Source organism: Manacus vitellinus, unplaced genomic scaffold (assembly GCF_001715985.3).
Source record: "Manacus vitellinus isolate BGI_N305 unplaced genomic scaffold, ASM171598v3 scaffold_25_pilon, whole genome shotgun sequence".
Lineage (NCBI taxonomy): Eukaryota > Metazoa > Chordata > Aves > Passeriformes > Pipridae > Manacus > Manacus vitellinus.
Genome location: NW_021939882.1, coordinates 6,200,396 through 6,222,249, shown reverse-complemented (window position 1 = coordinate 6,222,249; position 21,854 = coordinate 6,200,396). Strand labels below are relative to the sequence as shown.

Sequence of the window (21,854 nt, the reverse complement as noted above, 5' to 3'; positions counted from 1 at the left end):
ACTCCCCCTGGTGCCCTGGGCTACTGGCAGGGTCCTGGCAGCAGAGGACGAGTCCAGGGTCCGACATGGTGACGATGTGTGGGTGGGCAAGCCCCAGCCCCACGGGGAGGTCTCCTGCAGGGGCCGTGCTGCTCTCAGAGGTTGTTGTTCTGGTTGTCCTCCCTGTACGTGCCTCCGCTTTTTGTCAGTGGTGTGGTCTCCTGGATGCTGTCGTGGTGGTGTCTCACCCTTGGGGACAGAGAAGGACAGCTGAGCTGTGGGGGGGCCCAGGCAGAGCCAAGACCCTGCAGTGGTGTAGCTGCCTGGGAGCACCCCACTCCCTGGTCCTCTGTGCCTCCTCAAAACTGGGGCCCCATAGCCCCAAGCCCCCCACCAGCCCTAAACCCCCCCCAGCTTTAGACCCTCTCTCAGCCCTGGGCCCCCCAAACCTGTAAAAGGCTTTGGCAAGGGTCAGAGCCTCTTTTTCTGCCTCTGGATCAGAACTTACTTTTCTCTGTTAAAAACAATGAAGTCCCTCTGGAGCATCTCCAGGTGCTTCTGGATGTGGCTGGCCTTTCACATTGGAATGGAAAAATAAAAGAGATGGGAAATAAATTCACAGCTGACACAGAAAGACATTGCAAGGGCAATTTCAAGGAGGCACAGCAATATCTTTAGACACAGAGCATCTTTAGCCCTGCGGTGGGGAGAATGGCATTAAGGTTCTCCTCTCGCACTAAGCCAGTGCATAAACGTTCTGCCACAGGGAAGATGTGGGAGAGTTTTAGGAATAAAATTGGTCACGAGGGAAAAAAATGTTCTGTTCAACCAGTTTGCTGTGGTCTTGCTAGATGGCAATCATCTTCCGTGGAAAATGAGAGACGTCCTTGACCACATGGTTGTACCTGCTTGCTCTCACCTGGGAGGAACTGCTTTTGCTGGTGCCTTTCTCCTTCTTAGCCAAGCGCTTTTTTTTTTTGTGAAGAGGTTTGGATTCCAGAATCATTTCTTCCAGTTCAAAGGTTGGGTCACAGTTTAGTCTGCCTTTCTGGAGGGGAGAGAGAGAGGCAACCGTAAGTGGTCAGAGCTGTCTTGAGAAGTCTCTCATGAACTGAACTGTGCCTGAGAGCTGAATTTTGTAAAAGGATGCACTAATTACAGCTGCACATGCAGCCAGAGCAACTGCTGTACTCCTGCCATACTTTGTCAGTTCCTTCAGCCAGAGGGCATATTCAAGGTGTGACAGTGGCTCTTTTTGTGCTCCTGCTTCTACTCTGCCCTTTGGTGGCTTCAGAGTGGCAATGAGGATGAGGACGGTGTCCTGGCTGGGATGTGCCTCTTTAGAGTAGCACAGCAGCCTGCAGAACTGGTCTTAAAGCAATACAGAATCACACCCACAGGGGGGGAAATACATATAGTTAACAAATATTCACAGTTTACCCCAACTTCTACATGGCTGAAAACCACACACAGCAGCACTCAGACTGTTCTCCACAAGTATAATGTTACTTGTGTGCTGTTTTAATCCAATTAAAAAAGGCTCAGAAACACTAATCTAGTGTATGTGCTATTTACTGGGAACAATGAGCTTGTTAGGGCAGGCATTACAGGAGGAAACAGTTCCCATAAGATGATGGGTGATTCCCAGGCTGCTGCTGAGCCCATTCTGGTGCACTGGGTGTTTGGATGTTGGGAGCAGCATTGTCCAGAGCACGGCTCACAGGCACTGCCCACATGTTCCATCCCACATGGACCCACAGCCCAGAGCCTGTAACACCAGTTCTGCACCCAAAAATTCCAGGAACACTGTAAACAGAGCAGACCAGTTTCGGGGCACCCACACTGCAGTCATCCCCCGTTACTCTTCATTACACCCACAGGGAAGTGGCAGCCCTGCCCTGGTCTTCCTTTTCCCCTTGTGACACCTGATGCTCCAGTGGAAGTTTGTCAGAACGTCCCATGTCCCAGTGCCAGGTGTGAGGACAGGCTGTGGCGTGTGACGCTCAGGCACATCAGGAACATTTACACTCAAACAGCCTTACCGTGGGAATGAATTCTGGCATTATCCTCTTCTGGAGAACAGCATCCCAGTTCACATCAGACAGATATGGGAAGGCCTGGATGTCCTTCAGCTGAGAGAAACGTTTCTCGGGATTCAGCTCGAGCAACTGCAGGGAGAGTTAAAGGGAAGAGATGAGACCATCCCCACGGGGCACACGCTCCATGGAGTGGGGCTGAGGACAAGTGGCACTGCAAGGGACAAGGGACACTGCATCAACACTGGCACTTGGACCGGTGCCTCTCTGCTGCTCTGGCTCAGAGTCCCTTCACCAGGGTATGCGACAGGCTCACAAGCTTTAACTCCATTAATTCCTATTTTTATGAACGACTTTCATCCGCATTGAAGAAGCGGGCATTGAGGCAGTACAGTGGCATTAAACAATTTGTCCAAGGTTAAAAAAAACCATTTGGAACGGGGAGTTAAACTCAGGCCTTTGTGTTCTGCATTTAACACCGTATCAGTAAAACACCCCGTTTTCTCGCTCTACTAATGGAATATTCTTATTCCAGTGTGAAAGCCATGCCTTCACACTGCTTATTTTCAGCATTTTTTAACATTGCTGTAGGAATTACTTGCGTGGAAGGAGAGGGTTGAAGTTTGTCTCTGTTCAAGGCTTATACATTGCATAATCTCCTGAGAACATGCAGATCAAAAATGCAGCAGGAAAACCAGATGATCCAAACCCTCCAGGGAGGGTGTGGATACGGTGACCCCCCCCAGCCCTCCTCATGCTGATGTGCAGCTGGGCACACAGCAATGTCCCCACCACCCAGGTCCCCCTGGGCTCCAGCCCAGCACCAGTGCTGTGGCTCTGCAATGACAAACATCTGCCTCAGACGTTAATAAATACAAAACTCCACAGGGGATGGTTGAGCCAGGAAGGCGTTGCAGTCGGCCTCATATATAATACATCTGGCTGTTAAACCAGATGCAAAGGGGCACTGGGCAATTTAAATAATTGTGACATTGCATTATTTATTCACAAGGGAGCCTCCATGGCTTGCAGCATGCCGTGGTTCCAGGGAAAAACTTTCAGCATAGAAACACAGAGGACATCTGCAGTAAATATCCCTGTGTTACTGTTAGGCTCAATGAAATATTGGCTTCATTGAATTTTAAGCAAATGGAAATATTCTTCAATTTTCTTCCTGGAAAATAGGCTGTGATTCTGTCTCAGCAAAGAATTGATGGCCTCTTTTCATAAAAATGTTTCAGAGTATTTCATTAGAAATGACAGAATACTTACACATACTATTTGGAAAAAAAAAACCAGATGAAAGCTTCATTAAGTACTACTTTACTGCCTACACTTATTTGAAAATTAGAAAACTATTTACATACTTTCTGAAAATGTGCTTCCAGTGCTGCTTTGCAGGGGTCAGTGCTCAGCTTTGCTGCCGCTGTGTGCAGACAGCATCTGACACTGTCAAGCTACAGTCTTGTTTATTGAAGCTGTGGCTTCGCTTCAGATGGTATTTCAGCTTCAAAATTATTCCAGTAATGATTTTGAAGCAAGTCAAGATTTTAGGGGTTATTACAGCATAGGAAGCTCTATTGAAATAAAATTGCAGTGGTGCATAAATCACGTGACATCAAAGGATTTCGACAGCATCGGCACCTCCTGCAAATATTTTCCATCTTGGAACAAACGTTTTTTTGAGGATTAAAAAAATATAATTTTTTTTGCTGAACTTATTGACATATATATCAATATCTGCTTCTAACCTAGGTCATTCCAGAGCGCTGGAGGACACTCTGGAAGCGAAGGCTACCGTGTCCTTAGAGGAGATATAGCAGCAGCCACCACGTGTGCCAGCCCGGGACACAGCACTGCTCGCTGCCATCACCACCTGCAGCTGAGCACCAAACGCTGGCATTTATTACACAATGCCACCCAAATGTCACTGACACCAGCCTGGACACTGATTGCAAGGACTCCCCTCCCCGTGCACTGCGAGTGGCAGGAGCACTGGCACAGCCCGGCCCCTCGCCCGCCCCGCGGCCACCTCACCTTCTTGATCAGCGACACCATGTCCGGGGACCAGGCGGCGGGGTACATCACCTTGGCTGTCCTGAACACGTGGGCGATTTCGTTCGTGGAAGTGTTGGAGCGAATGTGATACGGCCTCTGTGGGAAACGCCACAAGGAAAGCACCTGAATTTATCTGCTTTTTTTCCAGGTCTCCTTGGGAAATCTGTTTAGAGCCTCGCACAGTCTCTCTGTCCAGTCCCCAGCCTCCCGTGGGACATTTCTCTCTGTGTGACTGCGGCTCAGTTGAAATAAACAAAATGTCAGCAAGATCTATGCTAATAACTGGACATTTAACAGCAGGACAGGCAGGAGCAAAGCCCAGAAGTCAGAGTTAAAACCAGCATGGGTTTGCTCAGCCTTATCAGCGTTTGTATCTTACAAGACTATGACACAGAGTGCTGTGGTTAGAGCATTCCTGATATTCCCTGTAAAATGTGCCAATGTTTTCAGTTCTTCACTCGTGCCAGGGACAATGCCAGCAAAAAGGAGCTGGATTTCTCCTACTGATCAAATTAGCTCAGAAAAAGATGACCCAGAAGGGTAACCAGCCCCAGGTGGGTGTCAGGCTGCAGGATGACTGTCCCTTTACAGCAGTACTGCTGCCTTACCCGGAGGGACACCTTACGACGGCGGGCTGTTTTCATTTGGAAAGTTTTGATTACCAGATTTTTACCTTATGTTGAGGGGAGGAGAGGGGGCGTTAAAGACACATTTAAAAAATAGTGGCTATAAACAGTGAGATCAGATCAGGTGCAGTGTGCTTGACGCGTGCCGACACTAGATGGACCTCAAGGCCTCCCTTCACTTCCCCCGCGCAGCAGCCACCCAGGTGCCACCATCTCACCGCGACTGTGCCATCAGGTGTCAGCATGCAAAGGCATCTCTGCTCCTGCCCTTGGAAACAGTGCCATCGACTCTAAAATCAGTGTGATGCACAGTCCTGACATTCATTTAGCATTATAAATGGAAAGCTCAAATATTACATTAAGATGTTTACAGGGATGTGGCTTCAGTTACCCAAGAGGTCAGGCAGCCACATCCCCTCCATGTCTGCTAACATGATCTCTCACAATTTGGGACACACAGATTCATCTGAAAAATCTCTTAATCAAAACATTTTTTTAGGCATTCTGCAAAGACTTATGATAGAGTTTTTAAAAACATGTTTTGCACACTCATACTGAAAGAAGTTTCAGAGCCTCACAAGATTTTAAACATTCTACTTTAAATTACATTCTCCTTTTGTTTCGAAGAGTGTAATTTTTAAAATGTTGTCCCACTTTTTTACACAATACTTCCAAAATACTGATGTATTTGTCTGTCTACAAGGCCCCCAATCTTATCTATGATCTTATCTGTATCAGCAGCAGAGCTCTGATGGCACAGGCTTTATCCATCATTTGCTCCAGCTGCTCAGTCTGATTACAACAGCAATGAGATTTTCTTTCAAGTTTCCTTTTTTCTCTTGCAGGATGGGAGTTCCAGGTAAAGGACATTGCAGCCCAAACCTCAGGAGCTGTTGCTTGTTTGCCTTGTCCTGCTTATGCCAACCCAGAGGCCCTGAGCTGGAGCAGGGAACCACCACCACAGGATGTTCTGTATTGCAGCAGCTTCTCTGAGCTCTTGGCCATCACAGGAGCCGTGGTGGACATGTAGTCTCTGCTTCCTATGCTGTAATAACCTCTAAAATCTTGCATTTGGCTTGGCCCTCTCATGCCTGCTACAGAGCATTAACATTCCCAACAGTGTGTCCAAGGACAGAGCCGGCCGGGCCGGGAGCCCCACACGTACCCGGGTCCTGAGCAGCTCATAGGCAGTGACTCCCAGTGACCACCAGTCCACAGCAAAGGAGTAGCCAGTGGGTTTTGTGGAGTTAAACATTTCAGGTGCTGTGAAATACAGGGAAAAGAAAGTTTGCCTTGCTGCAATCCCAAGTGGGAATGAGCAACACAGAGTGCCTGACCCACACCCCTCCTTTGCTGCCGTGCTCCTGCGCCAGCAGCACCCAGCAGCCCCACAGGCCCCTGCACATGAACCTCTCAGTGCTTCTCTGCCCCCAAAGCCCAAAAGGAACGAATTCCTTTTACTGACAGAGGAGTTGCCCATCATCCATAGTAAACGGGCTCCAGGAAGCCTCTGTGCCCCAGCAGCACTCGGCAGATCTGCACATTGGGAAGCTGCTCCCATCCCACTCATCTCTTTGTTCATATTTAAAGCAGTTCAATCTGGCAGAGCCCACTTCCAGTCTCAACCATCAATGAAAGCAGCTCTCTGGGAACATTAATATGCAGTGTAAATGCAGATGTGGTGCCAACTGCACCCTTGGCAGGGAAAAACAAATTTTAACTGAAGGAAGCCTGAGAGCCACAGCTTTTAATGGGGAGCCGGGGGGAGGCACTGACTGAAATGTTCTTTCTTAGCCAATAAATTTCCCTTTTGAGAGTAAGGAAAAAAAAAATACTTCAAAATTTTTGTACAAGCTGGGAGGCAAGAACTGATCTAAAACCAACAAAACAAGGAGCAATGCTTTTTTACAGCCACTCACTTGGCCTGAACATGGAGTAACGCTAGTTTTTAAAGCAGCCATTTTATATAAAAATTCAAATTATTGCTAGTGATGCAGCTGCATAAGACTTGTGCTGATGTACTAAGGGACCAAATACAAACCTTTGTGCTTCATTTTCCCTTCTCAAGGGTAGCAGGAACACTTCATCATCACTACACAGCGTGACTGCTGCTTGTAAAATGCTCGGGGATCTCAGGGGTGCAACCATCTTAGTTTATAATCAAACCCATGCTGTACAATGTGGCATCATGGCACTGAAATCCGTGTTTGCAGTGCACTCGAGTCCATCTGCATTTAGGATTTGCAGAGGGATACAGTGCATGTTCCCCAACTGCACTGAGGCATTCCCTGTCCCTGCTCTGTAGCCCCTCTCCGGGGTGCTCCTTATTTCAAACCAGCATGTATATTTTGGCACAGACAAGGAAGAAAAGAGTCCAAACCCCCATCAAAAAGGACTTCACCCGTGTCCCACCATAAAATGGTAATTCAAGAAGGTTTAACTGGTGTTGGTTCTCACCCATGTAGGGCTTTGTGCCAGCGATGGTGGTGACGTGGATCTCCTTCGTCAGCATCGTGGCGATGTTGAAATCGGTGATGTGCACGTGTCCTGAAAGAGAGAGGTTAACATGTAACAGGATTGGCTTTAGTCTCACATGAGAAACAGTTCTGAATCAGAAACATGAAGTAAAATACTCCATGGAAAGTAGCTTCCAGCAAAAAAAATATTCTGGTGGAAGAATTGATAGAAAATATTTCAGCTTGCAGGCTGCTTGCAGTTGTGTCTTATTACTTCAAATATCCCCTTATTTTCCCTTTGGGAAGCAAAAAAATGGGAGTTCTCCAAGAAGTAATTTAGCGATGATTGTTTTGAGTCTTCATAAATTTGAGGGGAAGAGAACTGAACTTTTCTCACAGAAAAAATTCCACTATGTTTTAAAAAATAAAAAGTAAAAAAAAAAAAAAAAATCCCTGATGTTTGGCTTTCTAGTTGCTTTCCATTTGGTGTTCCAGGTACTAAGCACTCCCTCCATTTGCCTCCAGTGTGGAACCAAGCACCTTTGGTAGCCAGCGAAAGAGCCTTGCACAGAAATCCAAACATCATGAAACCCCCTTGGGGCAGGAATGGGCTCTGCTGCCACGGCTATAGTATGCACAACTGCTGCCTTTGAATCGAAAAGGAAATAAAAGAGGTGGATGTGATCCACAGGGGGATGAGAAAGGCAATGCTCCCACCTAGCTCCTGCCTGTGCTTTTACTTGTCTTTTTTTGGTTTTTTAGGCACTCAATTTATTATTCCCCATTCACTGTCGGGGAGCAGAGCAGCCCCACATGGACATACAGGTGATCAGACCTGGCTGGCTGCACTGAAGAGAATCTCTCTGAAACTCGTGGGTTAGTTCAGCCCAATTCTCCGGATCAAACACAGGCAGGCTCCGCTTTCCCACCTCCTTCATCTCCTCCTCAGGCACTGAGGCTGCTCACCCCTGACAAAGGTGAGCTCATTAGCAACACATCAGCTGTTCTGTTTCCTGTGTTTTGCAGCCTTATTGTCCCCTCGGCAGTAACAGAGGGGAGCTGGATTGCTGCTGTTTTCTCTAACCACAGAGATCGAAGTAAAGTGGCTTTTGCTGATAGAGATGCTGTGACAACACCTTCCTCAGTCATTAGCTTCAAACAGCTAGAAATCCACTGCTGCTCTAGTTCACGAGTTAAAGCAGAATAACATCACCTTTATAGGTCTAGAAGTTGATGCTGTGGCAATGAACTCCTGTTTTCTTGTCTGGATACTGTGAGCATTTAGGTAAATATTTACAACTGTGCCTATATATCTGTTCTGTGAGAGCAGTGATACAAGGTGCCTGCTGCAAATACCTGATCTAGCTGGGGAAACGTGGAGAGTAAAAGCAGAACTTGTGATTTCACCTGAAACCTCTGTATCACACCCATGTCCTGGTGAGTTGTGGCACTGCTGCAAGAGCACAAACCAGGCATTGGCACTCGCCCCTCACACAGTTCCCAACAGACCTACCGAGCACGTGTTCCTCCCTGCTGCTCACACCATCCACAGGCACTCACTCCCCCAGCCTGCCCACTAAAGAGCAGCATCACATCACTGGGGAGCACTTGGGAGAAAGAATGACATCCAACTGCCCTGTCTGGATACATCCCCTGCATCCCTGTGCTGTTTTTCCTTTCAACTCCAGCTCTCATTCCACTTTGTAGGGAGCTGTTTTCATAAATATGAATCATAAAGGCTTATTAGGAATTTGATATTCCAAGCACAAACATGCCTTCCTCTGGATCCATCTTTTAAATTATTCACTTCAAACAAATCACAAGTTTTATAAACTAGCCCACCTGAGAAATGACCAAATCCAGCCAGTGAGGCTGAGGAAGGGGCTCAGGGCAGTGTGATGAGGCTGAACAGTTATGGCAGTGTTACAGACCAGGGTGGGAGCTACTGGGGCCCATGAAGGATGCACTGGGGGGTGCTGCTGAGCTTTAGGGTCGAACCTTAAGGCTCGTGTTTTCCTGATTCTCAGCATCTCTAATTGCAGGCAGTTCTGAACCAGCACAGCCAGAGCTGCTCTTGAGCACCACATGGCTCCTTCTCCAAGCCTGACACTGGCACTGCCAGACCAATCCTTGGGTTTGCCTTAAGGCAAACAATTTTCTTATTGCATTCAGCACTTCTGTTACTTCATAATTCCTTCACCTTTCTAGAACATCTTTTGTGCCAAAAATACAAGGCTTCTGCAGATTCAACTAAGAAAACATTTTAAAGGATATGAAATTAGAGTCCCCAGGAGCTGTGGATCGTGGAGGCTCTTGGACAGGCTGTGCCCTAACTTTCTCACCTGAGATGAGGGAGCAAACATGCCATGCCTGCACTGGCATAACTCACCCATTGCAGCACTGCCCTAGAGAACCTTCTGGCAGCAGTACAAGAAAGGATCCTGAGCACAGCCATTACAGGACTCTTGCAAAAAACCTTTGTTTTACCAGAGATAAAACTGAGCCTTTCTTCAATTTTATTAGACAAATGACCTGGTCAAAAACTCCTGATGAATTAGCCACAATTCCCAGAAATTGCCATCTGTTATATCCGTTCATTCCCAGGTAAGCTGTGCTGTCACTGAGCCAAATTGACAGAAGTGTCTTTAAAGGAGGAAATCACTTTGTGCTTTGAATGACTGCTGGAGGTGTCATCTGCTGGGGATTTTTTCCCTGGAGGACCTGATCCTAATCTCTGATGTTGAACAATGGCTCTTTCATTGCACAGAAAGTTATTTGCCTGATATTCCACTTTATAATTCCTTGTCTGAAATTGATATGTCACCAACCAGGGTGACAGAGGCGAAAGTGGGAGGTGTGTGTCAGGTCTGTGACAGTGTCAGGACAACACATTTCGACCAACATGTGGCATAATGAAAGGCATTAAAAACTGAACCCAGCCTCCTGCACCAAGATCAGGTGATGTGCACGAGGGCTCCTGTAGCCTCCTTGGCCATTAACACCCACAAAAAGGGTGCTGGGGTCTGTAACAGAGCAGGAAGCCTTTCCAAACTTAAATCTGAAACGTGAAGGAATCAAAGCTGTAAAGGAACTCTACAGCCCATGGGAGATGGGTCAAAGGGCAGAGTTAGGGGACAAAAGGAATCTAAAAAATGAAGGACTAAAGTCTGATTGCTGAAGGTCTTGAGGTACTTCATGTTCTTGGGGAACTGGTCCCCATCAAGAACATGACAAAAAATTTAATGTTAGTTAATTGCATCTATTTTGTGATCCCAGTTGTGAAAGTGGGATGGTGATGGGAGAGGAGAGAGAATGGGGAGTTGAAGCTCTGCACCACAGGGAAGGACATACTGAAAAACAACCACGATCTTCTAGGCTAAATATAGATAAACATGCAGCTACAATAACAGCTACTCTGGGGACAAGAAGAAATTGAACTCTGTGTGTGACCAAAGCTTTCTGTATGCCTCGGAGGACCTTTGCTGCCATGGATGAAGAAAAGGAATACTACAAGTCACAGAGAGAAGGACACTGGAGTCAAGGGTATGTCCCCAGGAAAAAACTGAAACCTCTGCAAAACACAGGTGAAACCTCGTGGTGAACAGGGAGCAGGCTCAAAACTCCTCCTGAATTGCAGTGTCATTATAGAAGTTTGCAGGTTGCATCCTTCTGGGCTGAATGCAACTGCAGAGATGAGCACAGTTTTTTCCCCATTTTTTTTCTCTCTTTGAGGAGCACTGACCTACGTTCCCACGGCCACAGAGATCTCAGGTCCTCCTGGGGGACTGTGTCACCCCAGTCTGAGGGGCACAGAGGTTCTGGGGAGTGTCTGCCAGCGAGGGCTGACCAAAGATAGCCTTGCATGGGGAGCCCCAGCAGTGCTGGCAGAGCAGGTCCCCAGCACATCAGTGAGGTCAATGTTCTCCACGGTCTGAGCATGGGATAACAGCCAGAGAAGGACCAAGTGAGGCAGGACAGAGGCTCCAGCCCCTGGAGGCAAAGTTGCTTTGCTTCCAGCTCCTAAATAAATAATCAGCCAATGCTCTGAACTTAGAGGTCATATGCAAACAGATCGAGCCTGGGCTCGGTGCTGCCAGGCAACCCTGGTCACACACATGGTCATGCAGAGCCAGGTGATGCCTCCCTTGGGAGATGCAGCATCTGAAGTGATAACAGATTCAGATATACCTTTTCCCTGCACTGACTTTTTCTCTTCAAGCACCTTACTGTAGCTGCTAATTAAGATTTCTCACAACAAGTCAATTACATGGAATTTTTCAAAAAATATGAGATGACAAAGTGTTTAATGAGTTACAAGCTATTAAATATCAGACAACTCTTCACTGTGAGAGGTTTGCTGGGGGAAAAAATGTGACTACAGAGTCATGCAAGAATATAGTCAAGGGTTTTGCTGAGAAACACTACTGAAAAATTGATAGCAACATCTATAACATACTAAGCCCCAAATCCCCTTTGGAGCTCCCTCCCAATACCAAATGCTCAAGGAAAAGGAAAATACCTGAATAAGGATTATCTGTTGCACCATAATTCGTTCTGTTTGTGAACACACACTGCACAAACCCTGCAGTGACACGAGCATTACTCTTCAAACAATGCATTTTGAGTAAGTTTTAAGCAAGAGCCAAGAAAGTGTTAAAATCAGCAACTGACCCCGAGCAGCACCAAGGTGGGGTCCCTGCCAGTGCCTTGTAGGGTCATCATCAAGTCAGTCAACCTAAAGAGTTGTTGGTTAAACACTGAGGCAACCGTAAAAACAGCATTACAGGGTGCCCAGTGCCCAGAGGTATGAGACACTGCCACTCAAAAAGCAAGTGAAGCACAAAAGGATGGGATGGTGCCACTCCCAGCTGGGCTGAGGGAAAGAGAGCAACACTAAACAAAGGCACCAGCGAGCGCTGAGACTGCAGCTTGGGTCTCCTGTCTCTGCCTCTGCTTTTACACATACACGTGACAACAAAGCACCCGGCACTTACCGTGCTCATCCAGTAAAATGTTGTCGGGCTTGATGTCTCTGAGAAAAAAAGCAGAGAAGCAGAGACAGCCATTAGCCTAGAGAAGTGACAGGAAACACGGCTGCAGGCACTTCAGGAAAGCCCAGGTTCTGGGACACGCTGGCAGAGACACCGTGCCCTCAGAGCCTCAAAGCTTCTCAGCTCTGATGTTCCTGTTTGATTTAGGCATGAGACAGTGACTAATCAAACAGCAGCAGTGGGTACAGAGCCAGGGCTGTGAAGGCTGCAGGGGTTTGGATGAGCAGCACTCAGGTGAGTCCTCCCACAGTTAAGTTAGAGCTTCGTTTTACCATTTTCCTCCTGTTACTTCTCAATCTGTTTCAATACTGTGTTGAGAATGGTTCCCCATTCACTCAGTACAAATTAAATTATTTTCACATCTTTGGTCTAGAAACAAGCATGTTCTCCACAGGTTTTGTTCCTGAGTAAAAAAACCCCACAAAATCATACCTATAGCAACGCTGCAGGGAAATGCTTTCACCAAAGGGAGGAAATGCACACCTGAGACACTGATACACCCATTGTGTCCACCTCAGTGACTTTACAAGCTATTACCTGTCTTTAATGAGCTCATTACACCGGCCCCCATTGAGTGCCTGCCCAGCTGATGCCATTCAGTGCCCCAGGGAGAAGGTCCCAGCCACAGGGCAGGCAACAGCTACAGTGACCCTGTGCCAGCTGCTGCTCCCCACAAGGCCCAGGGGTTCTAAAGGAAGAAATGAGCAGGTTTAGGATTTTATCTTTGAAAATTCGATCCCTAAGATACAGTTTAAGTTCACCAAGCCACCTGGAATCAGGAAAACACAATATACCTAATTGTCATGTAATAGCTTACAGCTCTCTGGCCTCCTGTCACCCAAACTACTTCCAGTGGATTATAAACACCACTTACCTTCCTGGTGCCATCCCCATCACACAGGTAAACACAGGAACAGGTATCATGAGCAGAGCATGGGGCTGTGCCAGGTAACTGGCTGGTTCTCCCCATAAGCACAGCAGAACTGTTTCCAATTATTTTTTTAATTATTAATTTTTAATTTCTAATGTGGCTTTTTCTGATTTCTCTCAGTTTGTCATACAGCCTCTGGAATTACACCAGCACAGTAAGATCATTCTCAGGATGCAAAGGATGACCGGGGATAATGCTGACTACTGTTTATTTGTGTATTTCTTTTTTATAAACTGGTTATACCATTTCCTAAACTAAAAGATATTAATATTTCCTATTCTTTTACATCTAGGTGTGAAATAATTCCAGCCTGGGTTTGCTGTCTCTGCACAGCTTTGTTCAGCCACACGAAGCCACTGCTTCCCTGTCTCCTGATGTTCCCAATTACAGCTGTTGCAGTGTAATTGACTCAGTTGAGTCACTTTATCTATCTAATATTGTCCCACTGGGTTACAGTGTTAATTAAACAACTTTCATTACAGTGTTAATTAAATAACTTCCAAATTTTACAGCCTGCCATACATGTTTTGTTGTTCTTGATTCACCTTAAACAGATGCAGCTGCACGAAGTGCACACTGCAGATTCACATTGGGACAGAAATCCATGCAGGTTTGGCACAAAATAAGCAGTACAAAAGAGGAGACCCCTGAGAAGGTGGGAATTGTTCCCAGGGTCTGGCCCTGACCTAAGTAGAGCAGAACCACTCTGGGGTCTCATGGCTGTGGGGGCAGCTGAGGGGTTGTTCCTCCCTCACACCCCAGGTGTGGCAGCCAGACACTGTGGACAGGAACAGGAGTTCATCCTCCCCAGCCCCTCCCCAGAGTGTGCCTTCCCCACCAACAACCAGGACCATTTCAATTTTACACTCTGTGCCATGCTTAATTCTTGCACTGCACAAGAACACTCCTCTGGAGTGATATTTATAAATGAGGTAACCTTCTTCTTGCCTTTATTGACCCTCATAGTCCCTCCCTGCTCATCCTCCCTGACAGCAGCTACTTGGTCAAACCCGTGGGTGCCCAGGGTTGTGCTGCCCATGACACCAGCAGGAGAGAGCTGCATGTCCATCCCTCCACAGCCAAACCCTGCTTCCCAGCCAGGGGAAAGCTCTTCCTCCTCTGCTTCTCTGCAGGTCTTCAAAGGTGTGGCAAGAGCTCACACACATTTTTTCACTGTCCATGAGAAATCTTGGTAGCCAAATCCTAGAAAGGAATTTACCTCACAGAGAAAAAAAAGCTGTGTTTGGGCCCATTCCTCATATTTTGGTGGGGTACGGAGAGGGGGACAAAGGGAGGCACCTCCAAGTGTGAACACAGGGGAGTTGTGAGTGCTGACACCTACCCTCCCTGGACCATGACAAATATTAATGAGCTACAGCTAATTAAACCTATTAGAGACAGCTTTTTGCAGGATCAGCAGAATATGCTATTTCACAGCTACCCCAGAGGGAGAAATCAGATGCTCTCTGCTGTATATGAAATGCTTTTCTTGGGGAAGCCTTGTGTTTCACATGAAAGCAAACGTACGTGGGAGAATATTTTGTTTAGTATTTAAGCTTCTATTTGTCGTTTCACATCAAAGAGGAACAAGCCTTCCCCCAGTGCAGCCTGTGGCCATCAGCCCTCCCGAGGTCCCAGCTGACCTGTGGATGATGTGCCTGCTCTGCAGGTAGTCGAGGGCCAGCACCAGCTCGCAGATGAAGAGTTTCACTGTGCCCTCTTGGAACCGCACGTTTTGTTGGAGGTGGTAACGCAGGTCCCCTCCAAGCAGCAGGTCAACAACCATGAACATGTCCTCTTCATCCTGGAAGGAGTACCTGAAAGAGCACACACATGGTTCAGGGATGGCAGCACTGAAAAACAACAGATCATAAAGTGACATGTGGTACTTTGGGGAATACTCATCATTTCTCGAAACTTTTCCACTTGAGAAGTAATTTCATTACCTTCCCATGCTCTGTTTCCCACTGTGACTAAAATCCTACGGTCACACTTGTGACGACAATAATTTAGCCTCAGATCCATAACAGAGTCAGAGCAGACTGAACAACTCCAGATGGATTTTCTGCCTTCTCTGAGCACCTGTGGGAAGTGACCACAGGAGCAACACAGAGGAGCCCTGGCCCAGCACAGCTCTGCCCAGACCCTCTGGTCTCGCTGTCGGGTGCCAGCTCTCCCAGCAGCAGCCTGTCCATGAACCCACGTGCTCAGCACAACAGGGGTGCAGCTGCACTCTGCCAGTCCTCTGTAAGTGACCTTATTTGATGGAGTGTTTACCCAGTGTCCCTCTGAGAGGGGCAGACCACCAGCTACGAGCCCTTTCCTCATGGATTTTTCCTTACCAGCACACCGACTGCTTGATGGGATGAACAGCACCACAAACCACATCTCAGGCCACTCAAAGCTTATAGTCTGTGTATCACTTGGAGTGCAGGAAAGCCACAGGAATGGTAAAGGCATTCTGAGGCCAGGGAAGGCATGGCAAGAACAGGGACACTTGCATGGTTTGTTCCCTACAGGTCTGTACATATGCACACACTGGTCAGTTCTCAGCTGCTGAGTGAGCTTTGCCTGGAACTGTGTGTTCAAGTAGGAAAGCAAAGTATGGAGATATGACCTGGGAGGTGTGGCTGCACCTTTTCCACTCATACCAACACTGAATGGCAGCTGCAGCAAAATCCCAAGGGTTCACCAAACAGCACCCAGGTTACAGGGGATTTCAAAGAGGAGCAGTAATTCAAAGATTTGTGATCTTCAATGTGTTTTAGCCTCATTTCTTGTGTTTAACATCGATAAGTTCTACTTTATTCTAAAATTAAATCCAATTTTCAATAAATGTAATTACCTACCACCCCAAAGGACTCCTATACCTACAGGATATTAGCCACTTTATCACATGGTATATGAGCTCACACCACTTGGAATGTTACTGGTGTCCTAATAAAATTAAGAAGAACACAGTGCCAAGGGACACTCTGCAAAGAGCCCTGCTTGGCCATCGATCCTGTGCTGCTGCTGGGACCTGCTGCTGCTGCAAAGAGCACCATTAAATACAGGTGGGTTATGGTGATGGGCAATATCTGCCTGGGGGGCACTGCAAGGGGACACATGAATAAACTTTCTTGTGCTGTCTGGGGGGACAAGGGAGATAGATAACTGCTTGTTTCATTAAACAGGATTCCCCTGAAACCAGAGCCCCGGTGAGCAGAACACACCAGCTGGTCCCAGGACAGGCTTGCAGCAGACTAGGGGGGGTCTGGTCTCAAAGGTGTCTGTAACTGACTGTGCTGACTGGAACAGCGAGCCAAGGAACCACCTCTTACCATAAATTAACCAAGAAGGGGTGTTCCAGGCCCTGCATAATCTGCAGCTCCTTGAAAACATTTCTGACTTCATTACGCTCCACACACTTCTGTTTGTTCATGTATTTCATGGCGTACATCTTCTTGGTGTCAGTCTTTTGCACCACACAGACCTAGGAGAGCAAATCAGGGGATAAATCAGAGATGATTTGTCAGCTAATTTGGGCTGGTAAAAGCCAATGACACGAGTGTTCTCCAGTGGCTTTGGCAGAGCCCACACTGCCAAGGCACAACTCCGTGCACTGATGCTGCAACAATGGACCTTGCCCAGGAATTTCTTGCCTAGTTTTCACCTGAAGAGAAATTTTGTGGGGAAGGTGAGCAGAATGAATTTATCACCACAAGAGGGGAGATAGGGAATGACACAGAAGTCAACATTTCCTTTAATATCACTCACTAATCATGGTCATGTCCATCCCTCCCACACTAGTTACTGCTGGGGAGAGCCCCCTCCACCACAGAACTACAGTTCAGTCATGGGGAGCAGCACCTGATCCTCGCCTTCCTGGGAAGTGTCACTCAGCTCACAGTGAATCCTGGCCTTTGTTTGAGGGATACTGGGCTTTGAATTGTAACTTTTCTTATATGTCCCCAAATCTAGAAAGAAACATCACTTCCAGGCAAGCCTCCGAGCCTGTGAGAGTGCACAGTGAAACAGGCCAGTGGCTCGGATTTGTTTACACAACAGTTTATGAGGTTGGGATGAATTTGCAAGTTTCAGTCAAACTTTTTTTTTTTTTTTTCCTCCAGATAAATCTCTTTGTCTCTTTGTCTGAGATTTTTGTTGCCCTCTGCACCCAAGACACATCCCACTTCTGGCATCAGGGTGCCTTTATGTGAAGAGGTGAACGACCTTCTGCCAGCCTATACAAGTGGCAAATTCCACAACAGCATAAAAATAAAATGCACGACCGAAACTTGATGCTTAATAACAAACACTGTGTCTCACAGAGAAATACTTAACATATTAAAAAACCTGCCAGGCTTTCATATTGATTGTAGATGTTTATTAAATATGCATCATGATGTTCAGTGTTGATTTTCTGGGAAATCTTAGGAAATGCTAATTCAGAAACGTAATGAAATTCCATTCATTTGATTGATCAGTTTCTCATTTTAATCTCCTGTAATATAATTTGTGGCTACAGAATGGATGAGGAATCGAGCTCTGAATCCTTCCTGATTACCAGGAGTTGAAGCTCAGGTCAAGGCTCACTGACAATGCAGGGCTTTGGTTCTGTGCTGTCATGCAAGCCTCCAGTTCACCCACTTCCACCCAGTTACACCTCCAGCTGTCCACACAGTGATTAGGTCCCAAAACACTCACTTTTCCAAAGCTGCCCTTCCCAATAGCTCGCAAAATCTCAAAATGGTCGAAGGTAACTGCAAGAAAGAGGAAACATTTCAGTATTAAATGGCTGAGCAAACACTTGATGATATCACATTATTTCTATTTTTCCTCCATATGAGCTGAGAAAAATGAGGGATGCCCCAGCAACACTGTGTTTCTTTTGGAGATTTGGGTGTTATTTAAACTTGGCATTTAGCAGGGATTTTTTTCACTCCAGCACAGTTGCAAAGGCAAATTCCCTGGGTCAGCCTCTGTCAATGGCAGATCAGGCAGAGAACTCCCAAGCTGATGTTCTCACTCTGTCCTCCTGCCCTGCCTGTTAGAGATATCAGCCTCATCTTGCTCCTGCTGAGAACAAGTGCAAAGCTTAGTCCATGAAACCCTTATACCTCAGGAAAACATTGCCATTACCTTTTCAGGTAGGATGGCACAGTCTAACCAAAGCAAAGTTTAAGGTGACCAGCTACAGCACTTGGAAGGAACACGAGCTTTTAGGCACAGATGCCCTTTCTCAAACCCAGAACAGCTGCAAATATCAGAGTAAATACAAGCTGATGATGACTGAGTTTAACTGGATCTGTTTGCCAGCGAGACCATCAGAGAGAAGGGTACCTGCAGAACAAAAAGGGAGGGTGAAGATGCTTATCACCTGCAGGGGAAGATGAGAGGGGTGCCTGCTGCAGAGAGAGGTCAGCTTCAGTAGCCCTGTGCCATGCCACAGCCTCAGCTGTGGGGAGAGGGGGGATCTCTGGTCCCCAGCACTGGGACCCCACATGGGGCTCTTCAGAGCAGGGCAGACCACGGCATTAACAGCTGGGCATTAACATCTGGAACAGCTGTAAATCCAGAGGAGTTAGACCAGCAGCCAGTTTTTGCATGTCCACCCCCTGTATCTCTATTGTCCTTTACAGGAATGCTTTCATGAGCATGTTCACACCCTCTGCCTCCTTGTTATTTAATGTTGATGTTTTCATTAACATTTTAAACACAGGCCTATAACTGAGCTGGGTGTAAAAAAAAGCTAAAGTTGCATACTTCATTTAAGACTCTCAAACTAGGTACAGGCAAATTGTAACCTTTCTCTGGTTTAGCCCTCCTACCATCCCACTCCTGAAGAGCACTGAAGTTTGTGGTGTCCAAGTCAGGAACCAAACACATGTTGTTCATTCTGAATCACACCTACAGAATTGACAAGCCACATTTCCCTGTCTGATGGCATCTAAAACAAAGAAAAAGACAAAGCTTTTGCCCTTCAGAGAAAAAACTCATGTGCTCTGCCAACTCAGACAAACAGTGTTTAGGAGATGCAAAGGAAGATAATACAATTGCCATAAAGAAGTAACTGAGGTATAATCATGAAACACTATTTTGTAAGCAGGGATCATATTTCTAAACTGAGGTTCAAGGAACAATATTTATGTTAAAAAGTACAGAGCCCAACCAGCCACAAAAAACATCCCTAACAAAGACCAGTCAACCCTGCCAAAGTCCCCAGGGTCATCTGCCAAGGAAAATCAGTGCTTCAGGAGCTCAGGTCCCCCCATCCCTGTTGCCCACCCCAGCACAGCAAGCACAGCACCACACAGTCTGTTACAACTCCCCTTCCTTTTCTCACTGCAATTTCCCCCATTTTCATCATAGTCTCTCCCTCCCTCTCTCCTCCTCTGCTCTGCAGCCTCAGGAAAACAAGTACTGCCACTCAGTGATCATGCCAGTCCCTCTGTACTGGAGAGTGGGACATGGTGCAGACCCAGGCAGAGGATGATGCTGATGCTCTGCTCGGTCCAAGGGCGATTTAAACACAGAGCAGCTGCTGGTGGGCTGGAGAGGGCACCAGCAAAGGACCATGGAATGATGTGTATCCTTCTGACCCACCCCTGTCCTCACCTACTATCTATTTCTGCTTTATTTTCCACCAAATTTAGTGGGGAGAACACCAGGCTGCCACACCCTTGGATTCTTCCCATGCCCTTCAGCACAGGAACAGCACAAAAAAAATCTGGCTTTTCACATGGTCTCATCCTGACTATGCCAGGAGTCAGATCACTTTGTAGCCCTGAACCTTCTGTCTGGTTATTACATTCTCTTTTCAGCTCACTTGCTTATTATCCACAATTATCAGAGGAAATGCCGAGAGAAAAAAAATAATACTGTCACCCTGCTTCAGCTGAAGGCAAACAAAGCCCTTCAAAAAGTTCAAATAAAAATCATGGTGCCACAGAAGAGAGTGAAATTCTAGCAACAGTAATTTGGGAAAATATGCAAGAGTCATTAGGATTGGCACTGGAGCACCCATACCACTTGTGCTGTTCCACCCACCCTCACTGGTCCCAGAGGAAAAGTCTCCCTGTGGCACAGCCACAGAGGTGGGACTGGTCCCCACTGCCCACAGCCTGGGGGAGGGACCTGCCCGTGCCATGGAACACTGTGCTGCTTCCTGCTGTACCCAGCAGCTCTTACTTAACTACAATTTAAGTTGAAATTAGAGTAAGGACAAGATTGTGACATCTAAGGTGATATAGCCTGTGGTCACTGATTTGCAAGATAAGGGAAAATTCCATAGAGGACATCTCCGTTTCAGCCCGATTTCTCTTCCCTCAGTATAATAAAACACAACAAATTAGAGAAAAAACGTGCTACCACTTTTTAAATTTAGGCAGGGCCATGGAAGCAGAACTTCACTGGTCTGGATGCTGCATCAGTGTGGAAGGGTGGCCCTGAGCCCACTGAAGCCCAACAGACTGACACTGAACCACCCGAGATGGTCAGGATGGGGCCTTTCCTGGCATTGCTGTGTTTCTGTTGCAGGAGCTAGAGCTACATGAATCACATCAAACACAGAGAGACACCCAGCAGAGACCAGCCACCTCGGGGAAAATCCCACAGCCAGAGCACATCACCCGAGGAAGGTGGTCAGGAGCAGAAATGCTCATCATCCCGAGCAAGCACAAGTGGTTGTTCATTAGAGATGCCAAAACTGAGCATTGAGGTGCACCAGGAATAAAAATCTCCAGGAAAACTTTACAGCACTGGTTTCTTTTGCACTACAGCAACTGGGAAAAAATATGAAAAACAAAGAAAACTTGCAAGCAGTTACATTAATAAATTGGAAAGCGCAGCTGGTTTAGCCAAACAGCCACAGACATGCAGTGGCACCATGGGGCACGTTGGACAAGAGTTGATGGGGTATCCAGGTCCTTGTATATTTTACTTTTAATTATATGTATTTGTATTTATCTACAGATGCATTTTGTTGTTGTACCTAGGTAAAAGCCCATATGGCAGTCAGCAAGCTGACTCATGCAACAGCAAATATATTTATGGAGCAATCTTTTAATGACTGTCTTTGTAATCTTGGCAGCACAGGGACCCTGGCCTTCAATACTGCTCCAAGCAGTACTTTTCCAACCCTCCTTTTCCAGCTGACCTAGGCTGCAGGCTCGGCCTCCCCATGCCTGTGGGCAGCACTGCCCAGATGGGCAGCTATCAGGAACACCCATGGGAACACTCATTGCTCAAGCCACCTTCCCACCACATTTCCTACCGGTCCTCCACATGCTGGGACCTCCAGAACAAACCTCCCCAGCCTCCAGAGCAGTAGTGTTTTGTCCCTACCTTTGTGTGCCAGGGACACCTCAACACCAAAGCTCTGCTGACAGTCCTGTTCCCAGAGCCAGCTGCTGCAAGGGGAGGCAAAAGGACCCCAAAAACCAGATTACAGCTCTGCAGGGACTATGGGCACACTGCTGCTGCTGGTGCTGCTGCTGCTGCTGACCTCCACACACCCCTGCTGACCCAGAGATCCCGGGCATTTTGCAGCCCCAGGATGGGCACTGCCCACAACCCTCACAGTCACAGTCTGCACTGAGGACTCTGCAGTCCAGCAGAACAAACAGGAAAAGCTCTTACCATCCTCGTTCCCACTGAAGGGTGGTGACTTGCTGGAGGTGTTTGCCCCCATGGTGTGCTCAGCCCAGGCTCAGTGCTCTGGTTCCTACTCCTCT

General features: G+C 47.1%; 1 protein-coding gene across 1 annotated transcript; it reads right to left on the bottom strand.

Annotated features, from left to right (window-relative positions):
- Positions 1-9: 9 nt before the first annotated feature.
- On the bottom strand, positions 10-21,854 carry STK32A (serine/threonine kinase 32A). The gene is made up of 12 exons (XM_008928154.3): positions 21,760-21,854; positions 17,827-17,882; positions 16,461-16,612; positions 14,781-14,954; positions 12,150-12,187; positions 7,157-7,246; positions 5,865-5,962; positions 4,053-4,169; positions 2,022-2,147; positions 899-1,027; positions 488-552; positions 10-228 (listed from the first exon to the last, which is right to left on the bottom strand). The coding sequence occupies exons 1-12, from the start codon at positions 21,809-21,811 to the stop codon at positions 135-137; spliced, it is 1,191 nt and encodes a 396-aa protein (XP_008926402.2). The 5' UTR covers positions 21,812-21,854; the 3' UTR covers positions 10-134.

Bases quoted from the DNA above. Each gene is read 5' to 3' on its own strand.
- STK32A (XM_008928154.3), bottom strand. From the start codon at position 21,811: ATGGGGGCAAACACCTCCAGCAAGTCACCACCCTTCAGTGGGAACGAG. The intron at 14,955-16,460 runs GTAAGAGGTGGT...GTGCTCTTTCAG, and splicing joins CCCTTCTTGGTTAATTTATG to GTACTCCTTCCAGGATGAAG. The intron at 12,188-14,780 runs GTCAGCTGGGAC...TTTTTTTCTCAG, and splicing joins AGCAGGCACATCATCCACAG to AGACATCAAGCCCGACAACA.